This window comes from Empidonax traillii, unplaced genomic scaffold (genome assembly GCF_003031625.1).
Source record: "Empidonax traillii isolate 1590-97213 ecotype Southwest subspecies unplaced genomic scaffold, ASM303162v1 scaffold624:size695616, whole genome shotgun sequence".
Taxonomy (NCBI): Eukaryota; Metazoa; Chordata; class Aves; order Passeriformes; family Tyrannidae; genus Empidonax; species Empidonax traillii.
This window is the reverse complement of record NW_020955817.1, coordinates 301,059-326,840: the sequence shown is the minus strand read 5'-3', so window position 1 is coordinate 326,840 and position 25,782 is coordinate 301,059. Positions and strand designations below refer to the sequence as shown.

At 48.1% G+C, this 25,782-nt stretch overlaps 1 protein-coding gene across 2 annotated transcripts in view; it reads right to left on the bottom strand.

Annotated features, from left to right (window-relative positions):
- Positions 1 to 20,979, bottom strand: part of PLCD1 (phospholipase C delta 1) — a 51,579-nt gene extending 30,600 nt beyond the window's left edge. The window contains exons 1-2 of one of the 2 annotated variants that reach the window (XM_027898806.1): positions 20,485 to 20,979; positions 7,658 to 7,822 (exon numbers count right to left, since the gene is read on the bottom strand). In XM_027898806.1, coding sequence (XP_027754607.1) covers positions 7,658 to 7,822; positions 20,485 to 20,518 — 199 coding nt within the window. In that variant the 5' untranslated portion in view covers positions 20,519 to 20,979. Of the gene's footprint in view, positions 1 to 7,657; positions 7,823 to 12,561; positions 12,811 to 20,484 lie in introns of those variants that run through there. The other variant, XM_027898805.1, reaches the window with a different exon arrangement.
- Between the last annotated feature and the right edge of the window lie 4,803 nt (positions 20,980 to 25,782).

Below are 25,782 nucleotides of genomic sequence, written 5' to 3'. Positions count from 1 at the left end.
GGAAAGTTTGCATCTACTTCTCCCGAGTGTTTACGTCTGCCGAGGAGGTGGTTTGTACAAAGCCCAAAACATGACGCACGACCCGAGGAAGCTCGTGTTCTTCCTGGCCTCCAGACACAGAGCCACACAGGTTATGTCCTGGTCAGCCTTCCTGGCTGCTGTGGGTGCTGCCCAGACAGTGCCACAGCCAAAGGCTCCCCACTGACACGGACACACAGCGGCGTTCTCTGGAGCCAGTGAAATTCCTCCTGCCTGAACTACTCTCAAGGAGATGTTGGGAACTTTCTTTTTTAACCCTCCTTTCAGTTTTCATCACCGGATCCTGCCCTTGTGCTTCCCCCTTGTTAATTTTCAGCCCAGTGCCCTCCTCCTGTTTCACCCATGGCATTGGCAGGCGGGGATGGGTCAGGCCTGCAGGATCCACGAGGCCGGTTTTGACAGCAATGATGTTTTCAAGCAACCAACACGGATCTTTTGGGCATCTCTTTTGATCTGGATTTCTCTCCTCATGGCTTTCAGGGAGCTTGCTGTTACAATTGCCAGCTCATCTCCTCGTGCAGAAGGAAGAGGAACACTTCCCAAAGGAAATCAACTGGATGATCTTTAAGGTTCCTCCCAACCCAAGCCATTCTATGCTTCCAGTGTGTACAAGAGTTGAAGATCCAGAAGAACAACCATGACAAGGTTCCTAATGATGAGAGAAATTGTCTGAGAGATGAGCCCGGGCCACTGGCCTCTCAATGTCTTCTCCAATCATTGTCCTACAAGTGAAATGTCCAGACTGTGCTGGGAGCATGGACAGTAAACGCTTTGGTAACCCTAAAGAATACAGGGAAAGGAGGAACAGAGGCAGACAGCAATCCCTTTTTTTCCCCCCTGTTTGACAGGCAGCCCTTTGAGAAGGAGATATTTTGTCAGGAATCTTTGTCAAGAGAGAATAAGAAAATGAATCCACATCTCCAAACTACTGAGCACGTGAAGGACAAGGAGCAACAAGTGCTTCTCTTTTCTTGTGCCTTTGCTGATAAAGAGGGAGAGGAGGGTCACTGTACAGACACTTGGAGGCACTCCCAGAACAGCTGTTTCACTGGGGACGGGGGGCAGCTTTTCACTCTGGGGGAAATACTCCTCAGACCCCTTCCTTATCCTGCCCCCCCTGTCATTAGTAAATGATCCCTGCCATGTGGCGTTCAGTCACATCGAATTACTCCATCCCACTCTAATTGTCTCTGTAAGTCACTCCTGTTTACCGTCAGGAGATGCAGATGAGGAACGTGCTCAGCCGTTAACAGCCTGCTCAGCATCCCGCGTGTCTGCGGAGAGCTCGGGCCCTCACCAGCTGCACCTCGGCCAGGAGGGCTCAGCATCCTGTCAGGAACAGATGAGAGCAGCTGCCTGCCCCCAGGACCACCCCACAGAGACACGGCACGGATGTCACACCACGCTGAGCACGCGGGGTTGAACCGGCACCGCCTGCTGCTCCTCGCTTTGGTTTCCCCCCAGGAAGGGCCATTCAGTTGATTTGGGTTTCCCCGCAGGGGGCTGATGCTGATGGCCAAACTCTGTTGGGATCAGGACCTATGTCATCAGCAGAAGCTGGAGCCCTGTCAGCTCCCCGGACTGGGAATACCACAGGCTATCCCTCACCCTCACCCCTGAGGGGTGCTTCATCACAGTGACTCACGGGTGGGTTTAGCATAAGCCCCGCTGTGCTGTGCCTTCTTAGCCCTGACCACATTGCTCTCTCATCTCCCTGTGCGTGAATTACTGCAGGACCCAGCTGCCGATTCCTCATCCATTCTCTTCTCTGCTCCCCCTGCACTGACACGCTCAGCAGGTTGTTTTTAACTGGAGATCAGCTGCACAGCAGTCTGTCCTCCCTGCTGGCGTGCATCACCCGCTGACAACCAGTGATGTAATGCACGTGCAATTTTACAGGTTGTCTGGAAATTCCTTTTAATATAAGGTCTTTACCCAGCCTTTCTGTCTGCCCATCACAGCTTGGGGAGCTGATGTAAATAGAGTGGTCTCTATTTACATTCCTTCCACATGTCCCAACCAGGGCCCTGCAAGCCATTTCAGCGACTGGTTCCTACTTCTCCCGCCGCTAAATTTGGATATGAGGCTCTCTCAACACTCCTGTCTTTGCATTTAACATATGCTGTGGAGAACAAGGTCAATATTTGTCAGCGCAGTGCCTGTGATGAAAACTGTCCTGGCGACACACGCGGTGGCCTGATTGAAAACTCAATCGAAGGAACAGGCAGCCCTGCACTCGAAATGACGTGTTTTATGGGTTGAGTGATTTTGATAAAAAACTAATGAGACCCACAGACAGACGGTTTTGTTTTCACAGCTGACGGCCGCCTTGCATAACACATTCACCATCAGCAAATATTTTTCCGGGGATAAACACATGCCTGACCACGGAGCAATGATTCCTAAAGAAAACTGCAGAAGGAAGCTGTAGGTGCAGCCAGCTACCTGCTGTGTGCATACAGGTTGCTGAGAGTTTCTGTTGACTTTAGAACACTTATCAGGAACAATTTAAAGCTTTCACTTCTTGACTCGAGCAAGCACAGAGGAATATCATATCCTTCCTGTTCTTCTGCAAGCAAGTTCAGAGCATTAATTCAATGGAGACAAGCATTTACTCTTCAAAAAAAAAAGTGGAATGGTATGTTCATTGCACAGCATTTTAAGGGCACTCCTAAATTTCACAGCAAGCCAAAAATGAAGGAAAAAGTTTTCTGCTGAAAAATATTCTATAACTGGGCCAGAATTCAGAGGAACTGGAACAAATTTTGTGCCTTTTTAATAGTGAGATAACTAATTACTAAATCAAAATACCAATTTCATTATCTTAAATAACAATACAATCACCACTTGCAACACTCAGTAGTGCAACTGAATTTAGTTCACCTCTGAAAGTTGCTCCCAAAGCAGATTATTTTAATCAAAATACAGAAAAAAAAAATAAAATCCGACAATAGCAGTTTTTACGTAAAACTTTTGGCCAGAAATGGAAATATTTCAGCTAAAACTCCTGAAGTTCTGTCTTGACTTCACTGCTCTGACTCAAGGACGCGCCCCCAGTGAGTCATCCCTGGTTTGGTGAGTGAAGCTCATTCAGGGCTGCCACAGAAAACGTCACCTCCCTGAGCCTCCAGCAGAGACAGAGTGCAGGAGGTACCAAAGCACCGTCTCTGATGCCCCACTGTAGCACCCCTAAACCTAAATGACTCACTCAGCCTTCTCCTCCTGGCTTTGAATATTCTGCTCCCCCACCAAATGCTCAAAAGGATGCTTCACTGGAAAGTTTGCAGCCATGCCTACAAATCCCCGGGTTCAGAGAGTTTTTAAAGGGATTGAGTCTGGCTTAAGTGAGCCCACACAAGGGATTACAGCTGGTTTAAGAAAATGCTTTCAAAAATCAATTTCACTGAAAGCAGCCAATGCTTTTTTTTTTTTTTTTCTCTTTTTATTTCACACAGATGAGATCCGATATTTGGCAACAGCTGAACAAGATGGTGCTACTGACAGTCTGCTGCTCGTGCCATCCAGTCCCTCTGCCCCCTCTGACTCTCCTCCCTTGCACCACAGTGATGCTCAGGAGGCAACTGGCTCAGAATGAACTATTTTCCAGCTCCCTTGCACAAATCTTTTCTTTGCCCCAAAACTGTTAATCATGCAACCTGAACTCTGTTTCCTCAGCCCAGGGAGAAAGCTGTGTAAAGGCCAAAGAAGCATCCACCCTGTCCACGGCCCTACACAACATTTAGGGTAACACAGCAGTGTGTTTATGGATCTGATGTGCAGCCCAGACACAGCATGGAGCAGGCTCTGCTGAAAAATGCGTGCTTTTGTGCTGCTCTTCGTGCCCAGCATTCCCATATCTCTGCTGGAGGCAACCAGAGAGCACACACAGGGCAGAACATGCTTGTTGGAAAACCGGCTTAAGATGCTTCGAGGGCTTTTGGAAAAAAAACCTGTTCCCTTGGACTTAAGTGGAACAGAGTGAAAAGTTATGGATAATAAGGAAAAAATGGATAATGTTCTACCTGCGTAGAAACCACTTTGGAACAGCAGCCTATCCCCCCCTCAAAAAACCCTGTGGGTGTTACAGCTATGAAGACAGCATCCAATCTGAGTTGTTTAATCCCAGTTGATTAAAATGAAGACAACAATAAAGAGGAAAGTATTGGTTGTACCCTGTGTATCTGAGCCAGGCAACGTCTGTCACAGTTGTCTGTGACAACTCTGATATGTTGGGCTTTTTGAACTTCAGGCATCTGAGATCCTCCTGCCCGACCTTGGCAGCCCCCAGTGTTATCTACTGGGCCCCACCACACAATGGTTTACAAATAGCTTTTCCACATGGTCATAAGAGCAGCAATGGGAATAACAGGAAATCACCCAAACAAAAACATAACCCTCACCCTACCCAGACTTTGCTCCTCTGAGGTGCATCCATCTGCTCTCTGCCAGCAGTGCTGCAGATAAGATTAGACCCTGCTGCTCAAACCTCCCGGTTTCCGTTCTGCTCACTGTTTTTTCCATCCTAAAAAGGGAGCTTATCTGCAGGTTTAGGAGGGCTTTGTACTGGAGGGCAAAGCAGCTGTCTGTCAACAAGGAAGGGTGACCCTCTGGAGAGACTCATGCTGAAGTCCCTGATTTTGGGTCTCAAATCGTGACCCTGCACTCCACCTCTGACGGGACCACCTTCACGCATCACATCAACTGAGAAGGCAGCCGTGGTGGTAGAGCCTGCCAAAGGACACAACAAGAACCAGGGGTAATCCTCCCTGCACCTGAACCCAGAGCAGCCTGGTGAAGTTAAAAGCTCAAGAACGAAACCCAAACCCAGCGATCACTCCGTAAACTTGAGAACAGAAGGTCTCTGAGGACCACTAAATGAGAAAGGCAAAGAGAAGTATGACCAGCACGTTGAGGGAAGTGATTGTGCCCCTCTACTCTGCTCTCATGATACCCCACCTGGAGTACTGCATCCATCTCTGGGGCCTCCAACATCAGAAGGATGTGGACCTGTTGGAGCAAGTCCAGAGGAAGCCATGAAGATGCTCAGAGGGCTGGAGCCCTTCTGCTGTAGAGACAGGCTGAGAGAGATGGGGTTGTTCAGCCTGGAGAAGAGAAGCCTCCAGGGAGATCTTAGGGCCCTTTCCAGTACCTGCAGGGGCTACAAGAAAGCTGGAGAGAGACTTTGGACAAGGGCAAGTAGTGATAGAACAAAAAAGAATGCCTTTGAACTGAAAAAGGGCAGGTTTAGATTAATTCTAAGGAAGAAATTCTTTTCTGTGAGGGTGGTGAGGGACTGAAACAGGTTGCCCAGAGAAACTCTGAATGCCCCATGCCTGGAACTGCTCAAGGACAGGTTGGACGGGGCTTTGAGCAATCTGGTGTAGTGTAAGAACCTTTCTCTGGAAAAGGTGTGTGTGCATGGAGTTTCACAGAGCATGCAGGTGCATGTGAGCCACCAGGTAATATCACTGCCCCTTCACATTGCACTGGGGACACTCCCAGGGCACAGCAGGTTCCCCTTCCCGCAGTGGCACTGCCTCTGTCTCCAGCAGTGTGGCAACACTGGTTGTGCTCAGTTACCAAAGTGTATCTTGAGCGCTGTAAATCCACACCCACGCAGGCACACTCCCAAAGCCTGGGCCCAACGCCCAGCTCAAGGGATTTGAGCTCACTCTTGTTGCAGCTCAGTAAATCAAAAAGTCACAGTTGTGCCTGCTCCCCATGTCACTGCCTCAGCCATGGAGGCAACGGGTTCAGCCAGGCAGGCATCAAGGTCTCTGGAGCCACAGCACAGGGATCCCCTTCCCATTTACTTCTGAGGATCAGGTGGGGTCAGGACTGTTGCTGTAGTTGCTCTCTGACCCCATAATTTGGAGTTATGGGCTGGCTCAGAGCACAGGACAGCGAGGTCTGAAAGTGATTTTTCTCAAATCATGTCCTTATTTGTTTTGTAGCAAGATATTATCTGGGAAAGGACTTTGGTTTTATATGGGACAGAGCTCAGCAGAGCAGGTGCTCCCAGAGGACAAACATTCACTGAGACCTTTGTGTTTGTAGTTGTTAAATGGATTATTGCACTGAGACCTGAAGAGCCCAGCTAAGCTCAGGATCCCACTATGCTGGGCATCCAAACTCAATAAAGGACAGACTCCAACCCTAAGGCTCTGGGGAGACCTCACTGCAACCTTCCAGTACCTAAAGGGGGCTTATAAAAAAGAGAGAGGGACTTCTTACATGGGCAGACAGTGATAGGACAAAGGGGAATGGTTTTAAACTAAAAAAGGAAAGACTTAGATTAGATGTTAGGAAGAAGTTCTTCACTCAGAGGGTGGCAAGACACTGGATGGAACAGGTTATCCAGGGAAACTGTGTGTGCCTCACCCCTGGAAGTGTTCAAGGCCAGGTTGGACAGGGCTTGGAGCAACCTGGGATAGTGGAAGGTGTCCCTACCCATGGTAGGGGGTGGAACAGGATGATCTTTGAGGTCCCTTCCAATCCAAACCATCTTAGGATCCTGTGATCCAAAGTCTTTCACATTTAGATAGAGGAGGAAAAAGAAAACGTGTGGGGAAAGATGCACAGAGAGATGAAATGAGGTGCTCAAGGTAATGTGAGAAGAACCTGGCCATGAGGGTTACAACTCAAATGTATTTTACCCTGCTACTTTACTCCTCCCACTGAAAATCTTATCACTGCTTGTGGGAGGGGGGGGGTAATTTGGAAGGCCCACCCTTCATTTAGTTAATTGTGATCATTACCAAAAAAACCTGTGTAAATAGCACATTTCAACATACCATAAAATTTTGTCCATGTTACTAATTTACCTGCTAGATTTACAAGACTGTGATGATCAGTGATACATGAGAGAGGAATGTCAGAATATATGGAGAAGTATGTCATAAAAATACCAAATGAGAAGAAAACACAGAAGTAAACAGATACACACCCTGCCTGCTCTTATTTTGACTGCACATTTGGGCTCCTGGTCCCAGTTACAGCGCCAAGCTGGGTGATGCTGGCACAGGATTGTTCTTCCTGGGCCATACAATGGTGATTGTCATATCTGGGCTTTTTACAATAGAGCAGATTCTGGGTTTCCAAGATAAGAATAAGAATAGGCTTTCCTTCCCAGAGACATCTCTTGCTAGCCCTTGGATTTCCACTTCTCTGCAGTTCTTTTGTAAGGCTTCATTGACAGTTTTCCCAGGGATTGAAGGCAGGGAAGAAGCGTCCTGGCAGAGCCCAGACCAACAGCCCAAGTGCACAGACCACACCACAGACACTCACGCTTGAGCATTAGGGCTTGGGCACCTGAGGAACCTGAACAATTTGGGGAGGAAATGAGCCAGGCAGGGCTGCTGAGACCAGCACAGCCCACCCCACAACCACTTTAAGGAGTAGCTCATGAGCTTGGGAAATGTGGCCATTCCTGACACGGCGGATTCCTCGCGGCTGCCTCCGGAGCTGACAGCATCCCTCAGTTTGTGTGTGACAGGAGGTATGAAGGATCTGGTCTCACTGCTCCCTGCCTCCCCACCACACATGATGGTCCTGGTTCACCCCCTCAGCACCTCTCACAAAGTGCCCCACAGCCCATGACAAAGCAGGCTTTACTTACAGATCTGCGACTCCGGAGATCTCAGCACCTTCTTTGATTCCTGCCAGATGGTTTTGCAGTCCTCCTGGAGCTTATAAAACCTCTCCTTTCTCCAGGAGCTCGACTTCACTTTTAGCAGCTGGCTGCCCTTCAGGAGGAACTTCAGATCCTTGTCATCTTTGAGGCCTGTGGTGAAACAGGAGAGGTAATGTAAAAGACAGCTCAAGAAATGATGCCCAAGGAGTCTTCCCTTCCATGGGACAATCCAGACAGACAACTGCAGGGCAGACAGGCCTGGGGAGGACAGCTGAGAAGAGAGACCCAGAAATCAGTCCTCCACATCACACTTCACAGTCACAAAAGAGGCTGAAGCTTTGTACATCTCTTAGATTGAGCCCGAAGACTTTTGTATGGCAATTCTCATGTGGTTCCCAGCAAATATAGCCACTGTTAGGATGCAAAACCCACAATAAAACAAACGACAAAACTGTAGCATCAGAGTGAGGAAAGTTGCATAACTTGTAATTGGAATGCTGTCAGGAACTTTCAAGTGGTTTCAAATCTATTCTGCAACAAATTTCCTTTGTGGAAACAGGAATACACAAAGATATCACTCGTCCTTCTCTGGCAAGCAGCGCCTTCCTATCCACGTGGGAATTCTGCAGATCAGTGATATGAAGCTTAGGACAAGCAATTTCAGTGAAAGGCAGCAACATATCAATGAGGTAACAGTAAGGCAGCAACCATGCTGTCCTCACTTCTCAACCATCCAAGAGGAATCTTTACCTTTCTTACACTCCTAGGCCACTGCAATGTCAGGTAATAACAACCAGACCTTCTGGTTCCAGAAACTTCAGATTTCACAACTTAACCTAGATTCAGGAAGGCACTTAAGACACCTAGAGAGGCAAAAGGCACCTACTGAGGCTTTGAAGACAGAAATTTGGCATTCTACATGGTTTTGAATGTCTCAGCAGTCTATGATTTCCACATACTTAAACACCTTGGAGAATCTGTCCCTCAACCCAACCATTAATTACAGATCTGGAGCGTGTGGGCTGAGGAGGGTGAGAGCATGACACGTGCTCTCTGTAATAGGCACCTTGCATCTCTCTGACACAGCATGAAAGGCTTGTTCAGAGCTGGTGAAACAGCATTTAACTCTCATGCTGATCATGTACATCACAATTCAGGCTGGATTTTTCCTAACCCAAACACTGCAGGTAACCACTTGGCCACTTGCAGCCACCTGACACATCAAGCAAAATTTCCCAGTGCTACCTAAAGATAATGTGGGGTGTCACAAAGCAGAAATCCAACCTAACTGATTTATGCAATGACTTTTCTATTGCAGTGTCCCCCCGTGACACAGGGTTGGTTCTTCCCTGGAAGATACATCCACCTCGAATTTTCCTTTTTTTAAACAGAGCAAGGTGATAAACTACCGAATTTTGGGCCTGCTTGAAAAATAAAACTCAGTATGAGGCCCAAGTGACCAAATTCCTAGAATCCTGACAATCTTCATACAGGAAACTGAAGTACCAGGTGCTGCAGAGCACCAAGGTGGGTCATGGTGGCAGCAGCAAAAAGCTGCACTGTGAGTTTGTAACTGGGATACAGTGGCCTGAAGAGAGCATTTTATGTTGCCAAAGCTTGAGATCTCCACCACAGATAAGTATGAGGGGTGTCCAGGGTTCACTTCATGAGCCACTCACACGTCTTTACTGGTTTTGGAGGTGCCAAGGATCATGCCCAAAGCTGAGCCTGGCCAAGGCATCCAGAGTTGAAAGCGTCACAGTGGGAACTGGAGATCCTGAACAGGTGGTTGTGGCCTCTCTCTTTCCTCTACATTAAATTAGCTATCTCATTAATTAAGTGTCTTCCTATGCTACAGCATCCCTCGGGCCTCTCAGCTCCTGTCTGATCTGGCAGTTCCCAAGAGGAGGATTTGAGTGCCTCCTCCTCTGGAAACCTCAGAAAAAAACTCACGGAGAGAAAAAAAAAAAGCTGTCCCCTGCACAGTTCAGAAGGGTGAAAAGTTGATCCCATCTACAAAACCTGGGACAGCATTCCCAGGGATTGACAAGAGGCCAGATCATCCAGAGGATGGACAGATATCACAACAGCTTCGTGGGTCCTTGGTCTCCTGAGTTGTGCTTCTGCTCTGAGGCAAAGGTCTTCCAAGTGCAGGGAAGATGCCACAGACTCCAGCCTCACTGACATCCCTGTGGCATTCCTTAAGGTTGCTGGAGGGGAAACTAACTTCTTCCTTCTCCCTGTTCACCCACATTACTGTTCTGGCTCCCAGACTCGTTCCTTCTTTTTCTTCAGATCCCAGCCACACAGGGCATCATTATGGGAATAGGAGGACATGACATCCTAGGGGTGACATGGGGAGGGAAGCAGGAAAACCTCAATTCCTTTGGATGCTTATGTCCATAAGTGTGCAATGAGAAATCCCTTTAACTGGGACGTGTTTTGTTCCTCAGACACCACGTGCAGCATCTGTAAGGTGTCCTGCTACCAGGACATCCCAAAGAGCTGCACCAATGTAATACAGACAAACCTGGATAGGCACAGGTGGTGGCCAAGGCAGATTCCTCTCCTCCAGGCTTAGACCACCCAGTTCAGACACAAGCTGGAGCTCAGAGCCCTTCATCCTGCTCACCTGCACCGTGTATCAGTGTGGGTCAAAACTCCCCTTCATCTTCCAAGGATATAACTATGCAGTGGGAGCAGCCCTACCACTCATCCTCGGTTGTTGTGCCTGAGGACCAGGAAAGGTGACATGATCAGCAAAGGAGGGCACTCCACTTGGCAAGAGCCAGAGGGAAGGATGAAGAGGGACAGTGCATGGCGAAGGCATGGCAAAGACAAAAGCTGGCTCAGAGAGCCTGAGTCAGGGGCAGGGAGAGAAGTCAGGGAGGAGACAGAGACAAGCTTCTCCCTAAGAGACAGCAGGTTTGGTCAGGAAAGGGCAAGAGGGTTAATCATGAATGTCCAACAGCTCTGACATCCCTTGGATGTGGGGTCCCTTCAGATAGAGAGCAGTCACCCAGAGCTGACCTCTGCCGGGGTGACCCCAAATCCCTGCTGAACCACCCAGAGGAAGAAGGGACATCCCCTTGGCCAGGTGGGCCCAGCCTGTGCCAGGCTGCTCTGGGTCTGTGCAGCAGCAGTTCAAGCTGACACAGCTGAATGGAGAGGAAAGAGGGCCAGTGTTTGAGGCCCTGCCTCCTACGCCCAACCAAGCACTGCCACAGACTCTCCACCTGTCCTTGGGTGAGTCACTGCTGATGTCCTACCTACAACAGCATTTTCTTAGGCCAGAGATGGAGCTTTAGACGCTCTGATCTGCTGATACAGGAACCACAAACTCACCCCTGCTGTGTCAGTGAGACATTATTCTCAGCTGGTCATCTGAACTGCTTTCCAGAAAAAACCCCTACCTTTTCCCAGCAGAAACCTCATTTCAGGTTTTATGCCTGAACCAGCTCCTGAGGATTTCGGCCTAACAGCTCCACAGAGAATCATGGAATGGTTTCTAGTGGAAGGGACCTTATAGGTCATCTAGTTCCAACCCCGCTGCCATGGGCAGAGGCACCTTCTATGAGACCACGTTGCTCAAAGCCTGAAGCTGAGGAGTTTTGTGGTCCAGAGTTCCATCTCACAGCAATGGGAAGAAACCAGAGTCCTTGTAAACATACATACTTTAAAAGTTAAAAAACACTTTGCAGCAGGACAAGGATATTGATTTCCAACTATGTAACAACGTCAGGCATGAGAAGCACAATCACCACACTGAAATACATGCCCAAATCCTGCCTGATACATGTGGCAAGACTGTGTCCTGTTCAGCATCCTCTGCAAAATACCAAATACACATTTGGCATGCAAAATTCTGGAATGCTTTTCAAGGGTCAGTACCCTCCTCCTCACATAACATCAATCACACACTTTCTAAACAGAGTATATTCAGAATGCAGTGATGGCCAAAGGAAAAATCGTGTTTGGCCAAGGTAAGAAGCACCTCAAGCACACACAGCACCGCAATGACCACGACGTTAATACACTGCACTAGGAAGCTTTAGACACTGAGACGTCAAAAATGTTAACCTTTGGCTTATCTAGCTCAGGTTTACAGCAAGCAGGAAGCACAATAAAACAAGAGCTGTCATGGCAGAAGCCAGGCTTTGAGTTCACCAAAGAGACAGTTAGGAGGACAGTGATCATCGATATTGCTGCACTGCTCACTCGCTAATCTGCTGGTCTGATAGAACTTCATTACAGCTTTCATAAAACAAGCCCCCTCCCGCCTGCTTACAGACCAGGCATAACTCAGGTTTGCTGGTTTAAAAGGGCAGAAAGCCTTTTTGATAAAATCTAAAGAGCTCGGGTGGGTAAATGGCTGTTTCCCATTTCCACCTGGCCTTTGTATCCACGGAAATCAAGGGACTGGCATCCACTTGGGCTGCGTCTCCAGACTGCAGGAACCAGCGATGAGTTCATAGCCAGGCACAGAAGTTATGAAACTCTGTTTCCTCTTTCATCTGGTGAATGCAAACTCTGAGTGGTTCCCTGGGCTCTTACAGCAACAGGCAACACACCCCTGAACAGTCCTAAAATCAGGCAGGAAAAGGGCACTGCCCTCCCCAAACCCCTTCGACCAGCGGCAGTTCAGAGAGCCCAGACACGGATTTGGGAAACTGCCCCTTTGCCAAAGATCTCCCACATTCTTTGATGCCTCCAACGAAGCGCTTTACACATCTGGCGCGTGGTTACACGCAAATGAAAGGAAAAGAAACCTCGGAAACTTAAAAATAACCCTGCAATTGTCTTTAGGGTGGAGCACTGCCTCTGCGCAAGGAAAAGAGGCAGAAACGAAGCAGCTGCCAGCCCGGTGCCGAGGCCAACCTGTCCCTTACCCAGCCTGATGCCATTCAACGCGGCCACTCTACGGCTCTGCTCCAGTAGCATGTTTTCCTGGGATACGCTGCGCTTGGGCTGCCTCCGGATGCACTGCATGATCCAGCCTGGGGCTCAGGGAGAGGCGCGGGGTGCCGGGAAGGATGGGGGGCCACGCCACCCCTGCAGGGATCCCTGCTCATCCAGGAGCCTCCGGCGTGCGCGGTGTCGAACGGGGCTCCAAGGAGGGAGCGCAGGCAGCGGGAGAGCGGGAGCAGAGGAAGGCAGGGGAGGGCAGAGTCCGGCTGGGGGTGGGACTGTGGGAAGTCTCTCCTCCCGCTTTGCTCACCAGCACACGCTGGATGCAAAATCAAACCGAGGAGACCGCCGGCAGCTGCCCAGGTAGAAGGAACAAGTTTTCCAGCGGTCGCACGCCAGTGGGTTATTGCGCATCATTTCCAGAGGCCGGAGAAGTCCAAGATATTGTTTGTGAGTCCTAATCAGTGCCTTGGGTTTGTCAGCTTATCCTGCCCACGAACGCCTGGATCAGGGCGAGCTTGGCTCCACCCTTTCTTTCTCTTCTGTGCCGGCCTGCTCCGTGCTGTTCCCACTGACAGGGACTGAAGACGAAGCTAAAAACACTTCTGAGCCAGGGCAGATGGTGGCCAAAAAGCTGCTCGGAAACTGTGTTTTAATGCCGTTCTTTTTCCACCTACAGAAGAGTATTTTCCTAAGAGTCCGGAGAGTGTCTTCTCTGCCACCGATTTCCTGTGTGACTTGGGTGAGTCACCCTGCATTTCTGCATAGCTTTGGGTTTATTCTTGTAATTCAGATTTACCCTGCACCCTGGTACAGGAATAAGCCCCGTCAGGCATTTAACAAGTCACTGATTACACAAATCAGAGAATAATTCAAGGTGGAATGGATCTCTGAGGCTCTCTAGAGTCAACTACCCAATTCAAGTGGGGTCACCTTCAAAGGTAAATTTGGTTGCTCACAGCCTTGTCCAGGTGAGTTTGGATATTTCTAAGAACAGAGACTCCACAGCCAATTCAGATACCTGTCCAAGAGCTTAGATGTTCTCAGTGAAGAATTTGTTCTTTATGACCAGTATAAATTTCCTTTGCTGAAACTCACAACCATTCCCCATCATCCTGGCAATGGCTGGGACCAAAATCCATCTCTTCCCTAGCCATGACCATCTCTGCAGTGACAAACAGCAGTTTTGTACACACCTTGTCACAGACTACATTTTTGTCATTGCCTTTGTCAGCTGCTGTCCTGCCAGGCAAGCAAGGGTGAAGTACTGCAGGGAAAGGGGTCAAAATGGGGTGAATGTCCCTTGCTGCAGGACCAGCATATGCCCAAGAAGCTTGACATCAAACCACACGTCAGTGTTCCTGCTGCAAACCTAATCAAAGGCTCTCTCCATCACCAGCCCCTCATCATGTTCAATTCAGGTTTTAGAAACATCACCTCTGTTTCTGGTATCTGTCTATCCAGTCATCTTCCCCTTCTTCCTCTGCAGGCTGAAGGAAGCCCTACCAAGCCCCACAGAGAAGCACAGAGTTATTTGGGTTATTTGGCCAGCACAAGGACAGGGCCAGAGTCATTAATTGCTGCCATACACCACATGTAAGAAACTCTCTGGAGAGGAGGCAGGGCACTGCATGGCCTCGAACAGCAATACATCTAATAAAGCTTTATTTACACACAGCCACTGCAAATCACAGACAGGGAAGGGAAATAAAGGCCATTTCTGGAGGGGGCATTGCTGAACTTGTTAGCCAGGCAGGCAGTGGGAGTTCGAGGGAACACCTCCAGCCTTTGTGGGCCCCCTGCACATGCAGGGTCTGGATGTCAGAGCCATAATCTTCACAGCACTCCCTGGGAGCTTTGGTTTTGACCTGCTGAGGGGGTGGGCACCGTGATGCGATGGCTAGATGATATTTATTAGCTATCAGTCTCTGAGCAATTCCCATATTTCACATTGTACTGGAGAGGACTGATCTAATTAAAGGAGTAGGGAAGAGCCTCCCGTAATTGCCTTAGCAAAACAATTTGCTTCTACACACCAACTGTTCTGTCCAGCAGCAGAGTCCCAGAGGGATCGATCTGGGAGCACACAAAGCCCTTGTGCTTCATTTTCTCATTAATTTTTAATAGCAGAGCCACTGACAGCCCTGCCTAAAGCTTTCCAGGCACTCAGAGAACATTTTGCTGTACTTATCCCTGAAGTTTGCTCACACACACAGCACAGAGTCAGCATTCAACTGAGTTCAGATACCTCTCCAGAACAGCAATGTGCAAGTTTTGCTGCCGTGAGGGTTTCAGAGATGTAAGACAGTTCAAATCAATTTGTTTTTGAAATGAAGATGAGATAATTGGGCTAGAAATTCCCTGCTTAGGGAAACAACAGAGCTGGGTGTACTGTGGTCTCAAGGTCATTTAAAGACAATGTCACATCTCACAGCAGAAGCCTGAGGGGTGACCCTGGGTTACACGGCACTGCGTGCTGGTGTTACGTGATGCTGCCGTCACACTCTGGTGCTGGAGGAAGTGGAAAAAATTCTCCAAGCCTTATTCACTGCAGGTAACACCTGAGTGGGTCGTGCAGTTTTACCCACATGACCAATCCCACCTAAATTAGTGGCACTGGTCACACGAGCGAAGTTACTCATGTGGCTGTGGCCAGGATCGAGGCTGTGCCGATTGTCCTATCGATTCCAGCCGGATTACTCACAGAGCAAACAGAAATTGATGTGAATGAGGATGTCAGAACATGGTCCCAAAAGTTAACAAAGTGCTTGAATATCCAGGAAACAGGCACTTGAGATAGAGTGGCTGTAGAGTCTGTTAGGAAATGGGCCATGTGAAAACACTGTAATGCACAGGCTGCTCTTCAGATGATTTTCCAAAATGAATTAATCTCCATCACATCCTTATACAAAGGAGCTCAGGAAGCACTACTACCACTTCACAGAGAAAGGAGCAGGATGTTTTTTGATCTCTTTGGGGATGGACCTCTTCTCCTGTCACCGTCATGTTTGGACAGCACCAGAAGTGGTGCAACCCTAATTCTGATCATAGTCTCTTTACACCAGACTGACACAAACAACAAAACTCAGCTGCTGATTTGCCTAGACATGGGATAATTTAGGACTGGAATGAAAATACCTGTGCTGGTGATGACCTCACCACTTCCCCATCACGTCATGCACGTGATGCAAATTATTATGACCAGTAATGCCTATGGCAGCCACATAACAAACAACAGATGTCATGCTAAGGGGAGATTTTCCCACTAAAGAGGCCAAAGGTTGTGCCTTGGTCTGTATTTGTTACCAAGAAGAAAAAATTAGGTCTGTTTTACATGATGCTGTTCTTCCGTGCTGAAGAACACAACAGCAAGGTTCCTTCCATGTCTGCAAGGTCCCACCTGCCCTGCCTTTCCCTCTGGAGTCCTTCCTTCACTTCACCCATGTTGTCACACATCCCACCCGTGGAAACCTCCCTCTTCCCTCCATCCTTGCTACCCCCAGAACACCACTCGCTGCTCTCGGCTCTGTTCGCCTTTTCACACCTCACAACCTCCAAGGAGCAGGCCTTGCCGCTGGCACAGCTTCTCACCTCCAACAAAAAAGGCCAGTGGCTCCTCTACACCACCACTCCCCTCCCCTGTGGGGAAGTGGGGATCGTGGAGCAGGTGCTGGGACCAGATTCATCGCTGCATCCCCAGCCAAAGGCGCTGCTGTGCCTGCTGACAGTGGGTGCATCTCCGGTGCATGTGGTATGTACCAAGTTCCACCTTGTGGTGACACTGAGAATGGGCTTCTCCATCAGCGAACCTCTCCCTTACACTGGCTTTTCTTGCCCACTCCCCTCCCAGGGGTGCTTGAGAGGTCCTGCTGAGCTGGGCCAGAAATGGTGAATATGAAAGCTTAAAATTTCATATAGGAGGAGTTCTCCCGAGTCTCACATTCTGGTTGTCCTCCAAGTCACTGGCTGAAGACTCCCTGCACTGGCACACTGGCCAGAAGTGATGGGCAGGTTTCCGGGGCACTGAGATCAGTCCTCTCACCCTGCCCAGTATTTCTCAGCCCCACTTTCTCTCTGTATCCTTTGTCTGTCTCACCTTGTCTGCGATGTCTCTGGGAGGGAGAATGGTCCTTTCTCCAGCTCTGATGAGTCCATGCAGCCCATCTTCCCCCAGAACAGGCTGGCTATATCCAGGCTACCCCCTGGGAAAGACTGCAGGCCCATCACCCAGATCAAAACCATGCTGGGGAACGTGCTGGAAGTTAAACAGTGCAGAGCCCTGGCCCTGGCTTGTATAAGCAAAGCCAGGCTGCCTGCCCAGACATTTCACAGACAGCTCAAATCATGACCTTTATTCGTGAATATCTTCATATATCTTCCTGCCAGTCTGGGCCACTCACAGGGAGCTTGGATCAGTGCATGGAACAGGCTGTGACCCATCAAAAGCTACTGCCCTGCACTCTTGATGAAATCCAGGTAAAACACCCAACTAAAGTTCATTGCACTCAGGAACCCAAAACCAGACTGAAGGTTTGGTTTGGTCCTTCCACCGGTCCCTCCATCAGGGTGCACACAGAGATTCTGGCTGCAGAGTGAGAGGCACTAAAACAAACACTGGCTTGCAGTAAATTACAGCTTTTCCAGTAGCTGATGTGTAAAGAAAGTAGTGGAAAAGAAAGATATCAACTTGATGGATAGGACCAGGACCAAGAGGCAGGAGCACTCATGCAGTTTAGTTGCCTAACTCCCAAGTCATGTTTCTGGGCACAAGCTGATGAACATGTTCTCTTCATAAACCCAAAGTCAGTTGTAGGTGGGTCCCAGCTTCATTTTTTTTAAGGTCATTTAACAGTTTTTCACAATATTTTCTTCAGGAGATGAAATTTCTTCCATAGGTGAAATGCAAGTCATTCTCAACATTCTGTAGCAGGGCAAAAATCCCTGCAATAATTAAATTGCACAACTGAATTATGCAAAACTAGGGGGGAATTTTTTTTTTCCCTGAGTGATTTATCTGGAATTCCTGTAACTCTGGCCAAAAACATGCCCTGAGATTTGTTGTGTGGTACCATTTGAGGGGCAGACCGAGATGTGAGAATTTTCCCGCCTAGAGTGTCTAGACTGGTCTGTTTAAGGCATGGAGGTATCTCAGGTTGGAAGAAACTCTGGCAAAATCTTCTCTGCCTGCATAAAGGAAAAGGGAAACTTCTGGGTTTGATCAAGGCCTGCAGCCTTCTGTTCTGGTAGGCTTGGCTGATAAGGACTGAGACCCTCCACCCATGGGAAGGACCTCAGAGACAAGACTGGAGGTCAATCTCATGCTATTCAGATACCTACAGTGCACTGAACAAGGGGCCAGGAGAAGACAGGACACAATTCACCTGCCTAGATCCATAAAAGCCTAAAATCTCTTTCACACACCTACGCTTAGCCAGCTGAATCCCACGCTGGGTGATCGAATCACCAAATATTCATCTGCAGCTTTCCTTTTGAAAATATCTGTTCAAATGTTTTGATCCTCCTCTAAAGAAAACTGCACTTTGGTCCCAAATCATCAACAGCTTTGGCTCTCAGAGCTGCTTGTCCGGGCAGCTGAGTTTCCAGATCTTGCACAAACCATCTCTTTCCCACACACCTCTCCCTCTTGCTTTTCCCTGTGGTTGGTTCTATCCTTTCATCTCTGCTACCTGCAGCAGTTTTCCAAGTGCCTGCATTTCCTTCTCCCTCCTCTTTCACTTCCTCATTAAAATCTATTTTTCTCCAAGCATCTTCTTTCCCTGACTCAGCTGCTTTTGGGCCAGGACTTTACACACTGGCAACAAGCTCAGGAACAACTGTGGGCTTTTGTTTTACTGAAAGACATTGCTCAGACGTGAAATTTAGCAGGTTTTGTGTCAAAATAAAAAGGGCAAAATTAGTTTTACTTGTCCTGTCTGAAAAAGAGACAAATTGCCTGGGTAGTGTACTGAGAAGTGTCAGTATCCCAAATCCTCCTGCGGTACTGGGAACACCACGGCTCATAAAACTCCCACGTAGAGCATCAGCACATCCACAACCTGGATCAAAGGGGTGTGCTGGGAGCGTTTTGTTGGTAGCAAAGGAGATCAAAGTCACCAGCTGCTCCAGAGCAGATCCCAGCTGATCCCAAATCATGTTATCTCCACCCGTGGTGGTTGAAGCCCAGAAGGAGCCTCCTCAGAGCTCCCAGCTCTGAAGGGCAGGTGGAGATGATTCATTTGGAAATTTCAATATAGACATTAATCCCGAGGACTTGCTGACAGAAGAAACAAGGAAATGGCCTGTTTTGTAGGATTTTACTAACTCTTCCCTGCTGATTCTCACCCTGGGCTGTGGCTGAGGGCATTCCCATACTGGGACTGTGGCATTCCCTACACAATGTCCACAGTGTCTCGTGTGAAATAGTCAGTGTATAAGAATAAGGCATAGTACAAATTGGCTATTCTATAATTTGTGCAAGCACGAGGGCTCCCAGCTCAGAAACAAACTAACTTCACAAGGCAAGAGAAAGATTATTAATAGCCCACATTAATTCTGACATGGTAAATACAGCTGTTGTTTCTATGTTGAGGGGGAAAAAAAAAAAAAAAAAAAAGAAGAGAGAGAGAAACTGAAAGAAAGAATCTGAGTTTCAACACATAGCCAGGGACAAAATATGTCTACAACCCACAGTATCAGAAATTTCTTACAAACTAGATAGCACAAGTCCGATCCTGCTAGCAAGTCCACATGTGAGCAAATCCTCTTGTCTAAGAGGTCTGGCATTTGGAGTGACTTTGGCACTTGTGTGTCTGTGTTATGTGTCAAGGAATTTCAGTAAATACTTTTCTAAATTCTTGGCTCTTTCAACATTTGTGTGTTTTTCTGCTTGTGACAAGAAAATAGATTAAGAGCCACCGAAATCTTCTCGATCCCTACCCCCAGAAGACTAAATAATATTCTTTGAAAAATAACCCACAGGCCAGAGTGGGAAACGTTTTAATAGTTCCAGATGTGTTTCTTCGCTCTCTTTCCCCAGTGGCTGTATAATGAATGAGATACCTACGAAAAGTATAACATTAACCTCTGGTTCACCTTCCTGCTGGATTTCCAGCATCTGGGAGAATCAGAGGGAAGATTTCTTGAGCCTGGGGGGAATCTTTTCACGATTCTCCTGGAAGCACTAAATTGATTATGTGCAATCACTTATTGCTCTGTTTATTTTTGTTTATAGCTCATCTGTAGTAAGAAAGAACCAATTTCATGAAATAAGTTCTCCAGGCTTTTCCTGTTTCTGTGGGATCACAATAGCCCATTTCAATCTGTAGCTATCACAGCCCTGAGTTTTTTCTGCTCGTTAGAGTAAGTAAAACACAGTGAAGGGGTAACAAAGCAATACATGAAGTCAAATGAGGGAATAAGGGGGGATATTTCATTACTCTGTCCATCAGGACAAGCCTCCCAGACTTGGTATGATTGCATCGTCTTAAATCTCATTTCTTCTTTTTTTAGAAACATTACTTATTTGGTACTTAATATTTACAGAGTCCTGGTGACAGACCCAGAGCCGAGGTGTTTATCCAGGCTCTGTTTTCTTCACCAGAGCCCACAAAGTTTACTGAGCAGAGCACCCATCCCGGTCTGTTTCACCAGAAAGGGGAGGAGATTTGGATCCACTTTTCTGAACTTGCAGACACTTACCCAGCCAAGACACCCTTCCTACCAACAGAGCTCGCCCTATTAACAGAGAAAAATCTGTCATCTCTCTCTGTAACAGCGAGTCAATGCTGCCTTACTTCCAAATGAGAGAATGGGGAGGCGAAGGGCGGAGGAGAAGAGAGGAGGGAAAATAAATCTCCTGGACACGATTAGAGAGCTGAAACGCAAGAACGTTTCCCCAGACTTACCGTGGCAAGCGAGGAATGTGCCATTCGATTCCATGGCCGCAGAACAAGCCGACGAGCAGCAGCAGCAGCAGCAGCAGCAGGAGGGACTCTGGCGAACAGCTGTGCCCAGAAGTTAGCGCCGGTGGCAGCCAGAGCTGCGAGGCTCCCGCCGCTCCCCGCTCCGGTAATCCCCAACGTCAGCTCCCTTCGGAGAGGCCTGCTCCTTCCCCTCGGCTGGAATTGCGTCTTCGCTGTGACTCCTCATTTATTTCTCTCCCGCATCCGCACGCCGCTGCCTTGCCCGGCGCGCCGACTGCGGCCAAGCGCCCGAGCCCCAGCGCTGGCCCTGGCTCCTCCCTGCTCCAGTCTGGCGTCTTCACCGCTGGCCCAGCCTCCTGCTGCTGCTGCTACTGCTGCTGAACCCTCTCGCAGCGATGCTTCTTTGCTTCTTTTCCTGCCGCTGCAACATTTTCGTTCTCCTTTCCTTCCTGGCGCGGCTTCCAGAAGACACCCGAGTGCTGCGGGTTCATCCTTGGCGGTCCCCAAGTCAAGGAAAGGGGCTTAAGCAGATGCCACAGACCAGAGTTTTAGGGCTAAAGAGCTTTTACATGCTGGTGGGGGTATAATTCTTTTCACAAGGGAAAAAAAAAAAAACAACTGGTCAGAACTTGCCAGTGTAGAAATAGAAGCTGTGACCACAAACACTCGCAAGGGAATGAGCTCAGGGCACAAGTAAAGTTATGAGCCTTGCATTTGAGACAGTGAGACAGAAAAACTGGGGTTTTACCGGAGTTCTCACTGTCCTGAGGCTTTTACTGAGTGGAACTGATTTCTTCCACTCTGTCCCCTCCTCCTGAATTAGATATTTCTGAAGGGGAGAGAGAGACTGCTGGCAAACAGGGAAAGAAAAGGAATCCAGTGTGGGAAAATAAAGTTTCCCTCTACTTGGATGTTTTTAGTTATTGTTTTGTTGTTTTGCTTATATACATTTCCGGTTATTTAGGTTTTCCTGATGCAAACACTTGATGGAGTTATTGGCAGATTCAGAGCCCTCACTCCTCAGCACCTGTGAAACCGGCAGCTCTGCTGACGGAAGGGGAAAGTCCCTCTCTGATGGTGACAGATCTGGGAAACATGTGGTGAAAAATATTTTGGGACTAGGACAGTTTGTCCCTCCCTGCCAGGAACTGGGCTGTTCCTCTGAGAGCCCAAACCTTGCTCTCAGGGAGTTTTACAGTCCACAAACACGAGGCTGCTGCCACCACCCAAGGAAAACTGCCCTAATACAGCAAAACGCCTTGTGTTAGTGCAGAACTCCTTGTGTTAATACAAAACTCCTTGTGTTAATACCAAACTAACAAAACCAAGCAAGTGAAGTAAAAAAGGAACTGAGATTTCACCCTATGACTCTTCTAAAGTCCACCTCTTCACCCCATGGCCACCAGCATGGCTTGAGGCGGGGAGGGGGGGTCATCTCCCACTAGACACTTTCCAAAGGACCCAGAAAGGAACAATTCCTTTTTCAAACCCACAGGCATTGACTGGAGTGGGGCAAACTGTTTGGCAGCAAGGTTGGCTGCTGGCAGGCAGGACAGCAACTGGAAGCACCCAAGAGATTCCTGGTACGGCCTTAAAGGCCTTGAGGCAGGGGGATTTTGGGAGGACACCTCCACGACCTGTCACCCTTTCAGCTGATGGGGAAGAGCACTGGAGGGAGTGTACAGGAAGGCTGGTGGACGAGCCAGCCAGACTGGAGACTCCAGTAAAGCTGAGGTGATGAGGACATGATGGCTTTCACAAAAGAGAAAAAGCAGAGAAGGGCAGTTTGAAAGTGGTGATGGGAAACGGCATTAGAGTAACTCCTTCACTCTTCCCTGTATCACACCAGTCCCATGGGGAGAGGCTGAGGGAGCTCTGGGGTTGTTTAGCCTGGGGGAGGCTCAGGGGAGTCCTCATCACTCTCCACAACTACCTGAAAGGAGGTTGCAGCCAGGTGGGGGTTGGTCTCTTCTCCCAGGCAACCAGCAGTAGGACAAGGGCATGGTCTTAAGCTCTGCCAGGGGAGGTTTAGGTTGGATATTAGAAAGAAATTTTTTACAGAGAGAGTGATCAGGCATTGGAATGGGCTGCCCAGGGAGGTGGTGGATTCACCATCCCTGGAGATTTTTAAGATGACACTGGATGTGGCACTGAGTGCCATGGTCTGGGAACCACGGTGGGGTTGGATCAAGGATTGGACTTGATGATCTTGGAGGTCTTTTCCAACCCAGTTGATTCTATGATTCTATATTTCATCTCAGATTGCCTGACACAAGCTCCTCTGCTGAAGATGGACTGCCCAGTGTCCCTATGCCTTCTGTGGCAAAGAGGGGAGTCTAAGAGAGCTACATTAGTCCCCAAAATTATTCAGACCATATTGTGGATAGAACCCCTTCACAGCAGTGTGGGGCATGACAGCACCAGGACACGACCATCACTCTGGTGTGAACACAGCCATTATTACCTCAGGCTGGACAGGGCATCATCAAGAAAGCAAAACTGAGCTTCCCCACCATTGTCCCTTGTGATGTGAAGAAGATCCCCCTCATTTACCCCTTTATGACAGCCCAGTGTGTCTTCTTGTGCATCCTTCTTGCTGTGCTGCCTTTTCCATGATCATAGCTGAAGTGGTAGCTGGAACCATAGAATCCCTGAGGCTGGAAAAGACCTCCAAGATCATCAAGTCCAACCATTAATCCAGCACCACATGTTTACCACTAAACCATATTCCCAAGTGCCACATCCAAATGGAGCATGCCAGGAGGCTTCACAAAACCTTGCCCAACTTTTCACTTTTCCCCATTACATTTATTCTCCCTGATATTTTACTGAGGCCTAAAGCCAGGACACATCTTGATTAACCCACTTGCTCTCCAGCCACAGGGATGAGGTTGGAAGGAGTTAAATGTCAGGCAGGCTGGGTGAGGAGCCTCTGTAACACACCCTCCAACACAGATGTCCCTATGCAAAGGTGCCAAGATCATCTGGAGCCCTGCAAAGGCAAGGAGATCTCCCATTTCTCGCACCCCTACACTCCTTTGCATTCTCCTCCTTTGTTTTGCACACACAGCCCAGCCCAGGCAGCAAAGGGCATTTGCAGAGCTCAAAGCCAGGAGTGTTTGCAGGGCTCAGTCCCACAGTGAACCGTAAATCTCAGCAAACCGAAAGCAAAGCAGTTTACCTGTCTCCACTCCGAGGGCATGACTCAAGTGTTGATTTAATTGCACACAGTGGAAGGAGCAGCTTTTCATCTCAGAGGAATGCTACACCGCCCCAACACCGAGTCTTTCCAATGGAGGAGATGCCTCCTGGCTCCCTCTGCCCTTCAGACTCTCACACACACCCTCCTCACCCCACCGAAATGTTCCCAGACGCCTCTCCAGAGCGTAACAGCTGAGGGCTTTGTTTGCTTTGCTAAAAGGACTCAGGGTTTCTGCCACAGTGTCACAGTGTAGGAATCATTTCGGGGTTACATGGCCAGCAGGGAGCTTTGGCAGCCACGTGGGGCTGTTTTTGTCAGCAGGAGAATTACGGAAACCAGCACAAAAGAAAATGTCATATTAAATAGAGTTTGTGTCAGCGCAGAAGCGGGACTGGAATTCTCAAACATTTTAGTTATGGTCTGGCTGTTCACTGAAATATTTAGGGGTTTTTATGTCTTTTCCCAGTCTGTTTACTCTTTAGATGGGGTGTGTTACAATCCTCAGAACATCAGGTGTCTCTGCATCCAAATCTCATATAAATGGATTGATAGAATCCTGGAATGGCTTGGGTTGGAAGGGACCTTGAGGATCATGTAGTTCCAACCCCACTGCCACGGGCAGGGACACCTTCCACAGGGTCAAAAACAGATGGACAGCAAAATGTAAAATTGTCAGCTGCCTTTTACACTTCGGTAACTGCTTAGGGCTCTCCCAAAGCAGCCCAGATATCCATGTGGGAGGCCAGCTCCAGCTGCCCTGGTGACTCACCTCCTGTAAAGGCATCATTACTCCTCAGTTATCAGTGCCCTCTTTCATTAGATGGACACAATTCTTGCTGCTAATACTCCCTGCCCAGGCAAGACCTGGGATCCCTAGGACTGATCCTGCCACTGAGGCTGCTCCACCCAATATTTACTTATCCGCAAATTTTCCCAGCACTCCCAGTTTTCCAGCAGCTGCTGGTCCTTCACCTGCAAGAAACACACTGCAGCGTGGGGAAGAGCGGCCTCGTGGCTTTGGAAATCAAGCTCCCTTAGGAGATACACTGGAAAAAGCTCAGGAATGGGATTTATGACTGTCAAGAATAGTGAGATTATTGGGTTTGTGGGCCACTCACTGGACAGAGTAATTCACCAAAGTTTGTAAACTAGGCTGGAATGGAATTAACAGCAGAATCACACAGCTCAGGGGATGGGAAGGGGCAGACAGATGCCTTGTTTATCACCACAGACAGCTGTGCCAAAATATCTTCAGACTAAATGACATTGCTGTCTACATCTGCATTTAAACCATTTATTGCAACAGTTACTCCCACTTAGGAGAGCAGTGCATGGCCACAGGAAAAGGAAGCGACAGATGCTGGGATGTGTAAACCTGCTGCTGGCATAATCCTCTACCAGTCCCATTAAAATTAATGAGGTATTTCAGCTGGAGTAGAAGATAAATTCGACTTGCTAAGCCAGAAATGCGCCTACCTGACTCAGTATATCTCAAGTATTCGGAAGGGTTTTCCCTCCACTTAGAAACCAAGAGCAGTTCTAACCACCAAATAAAGCAGTAAAGCAATCAAAGGAGTCATCTATTACTGTACAGTCACAATAAAGACTGCAAGAATTACCAGTTCAACAAATCTCCTGTTGATTTCAGGCTGAAAAATTACATGAAAATGGAATAAAAAGCAAGATTATGCTTAAGATTTGGAAATAGAGGTCCTAGGTTCCCCTACTTATTCTGAAAAGTTCATTATAACTCTTGGAATTTCAGTATAAAGGAGACAGTAAAATATTTTGGCCTCAGTCCATTAGTGCTTGGTATTATTTAGACATTGCATTCATTTTAGTCTTCAGACTAATTTTGTGCCGATTGTTTTATTTTATATTTGTTTACCTCATTTTTGTCACTACAGTGTAGATTTATGAGTGGCTGTGAGTCGTTTTTGTGCATTTCTATGCTTTAACAAATGTTGGTTTAAGTGAGCACTCTAATGTTAAATTCCCTGACTTTAAATATTTTGATTTTGGGAGAATGAAAATATCTTTACCATAGAGTTGTACAGAAAAGTACATTTAGTTTAAAA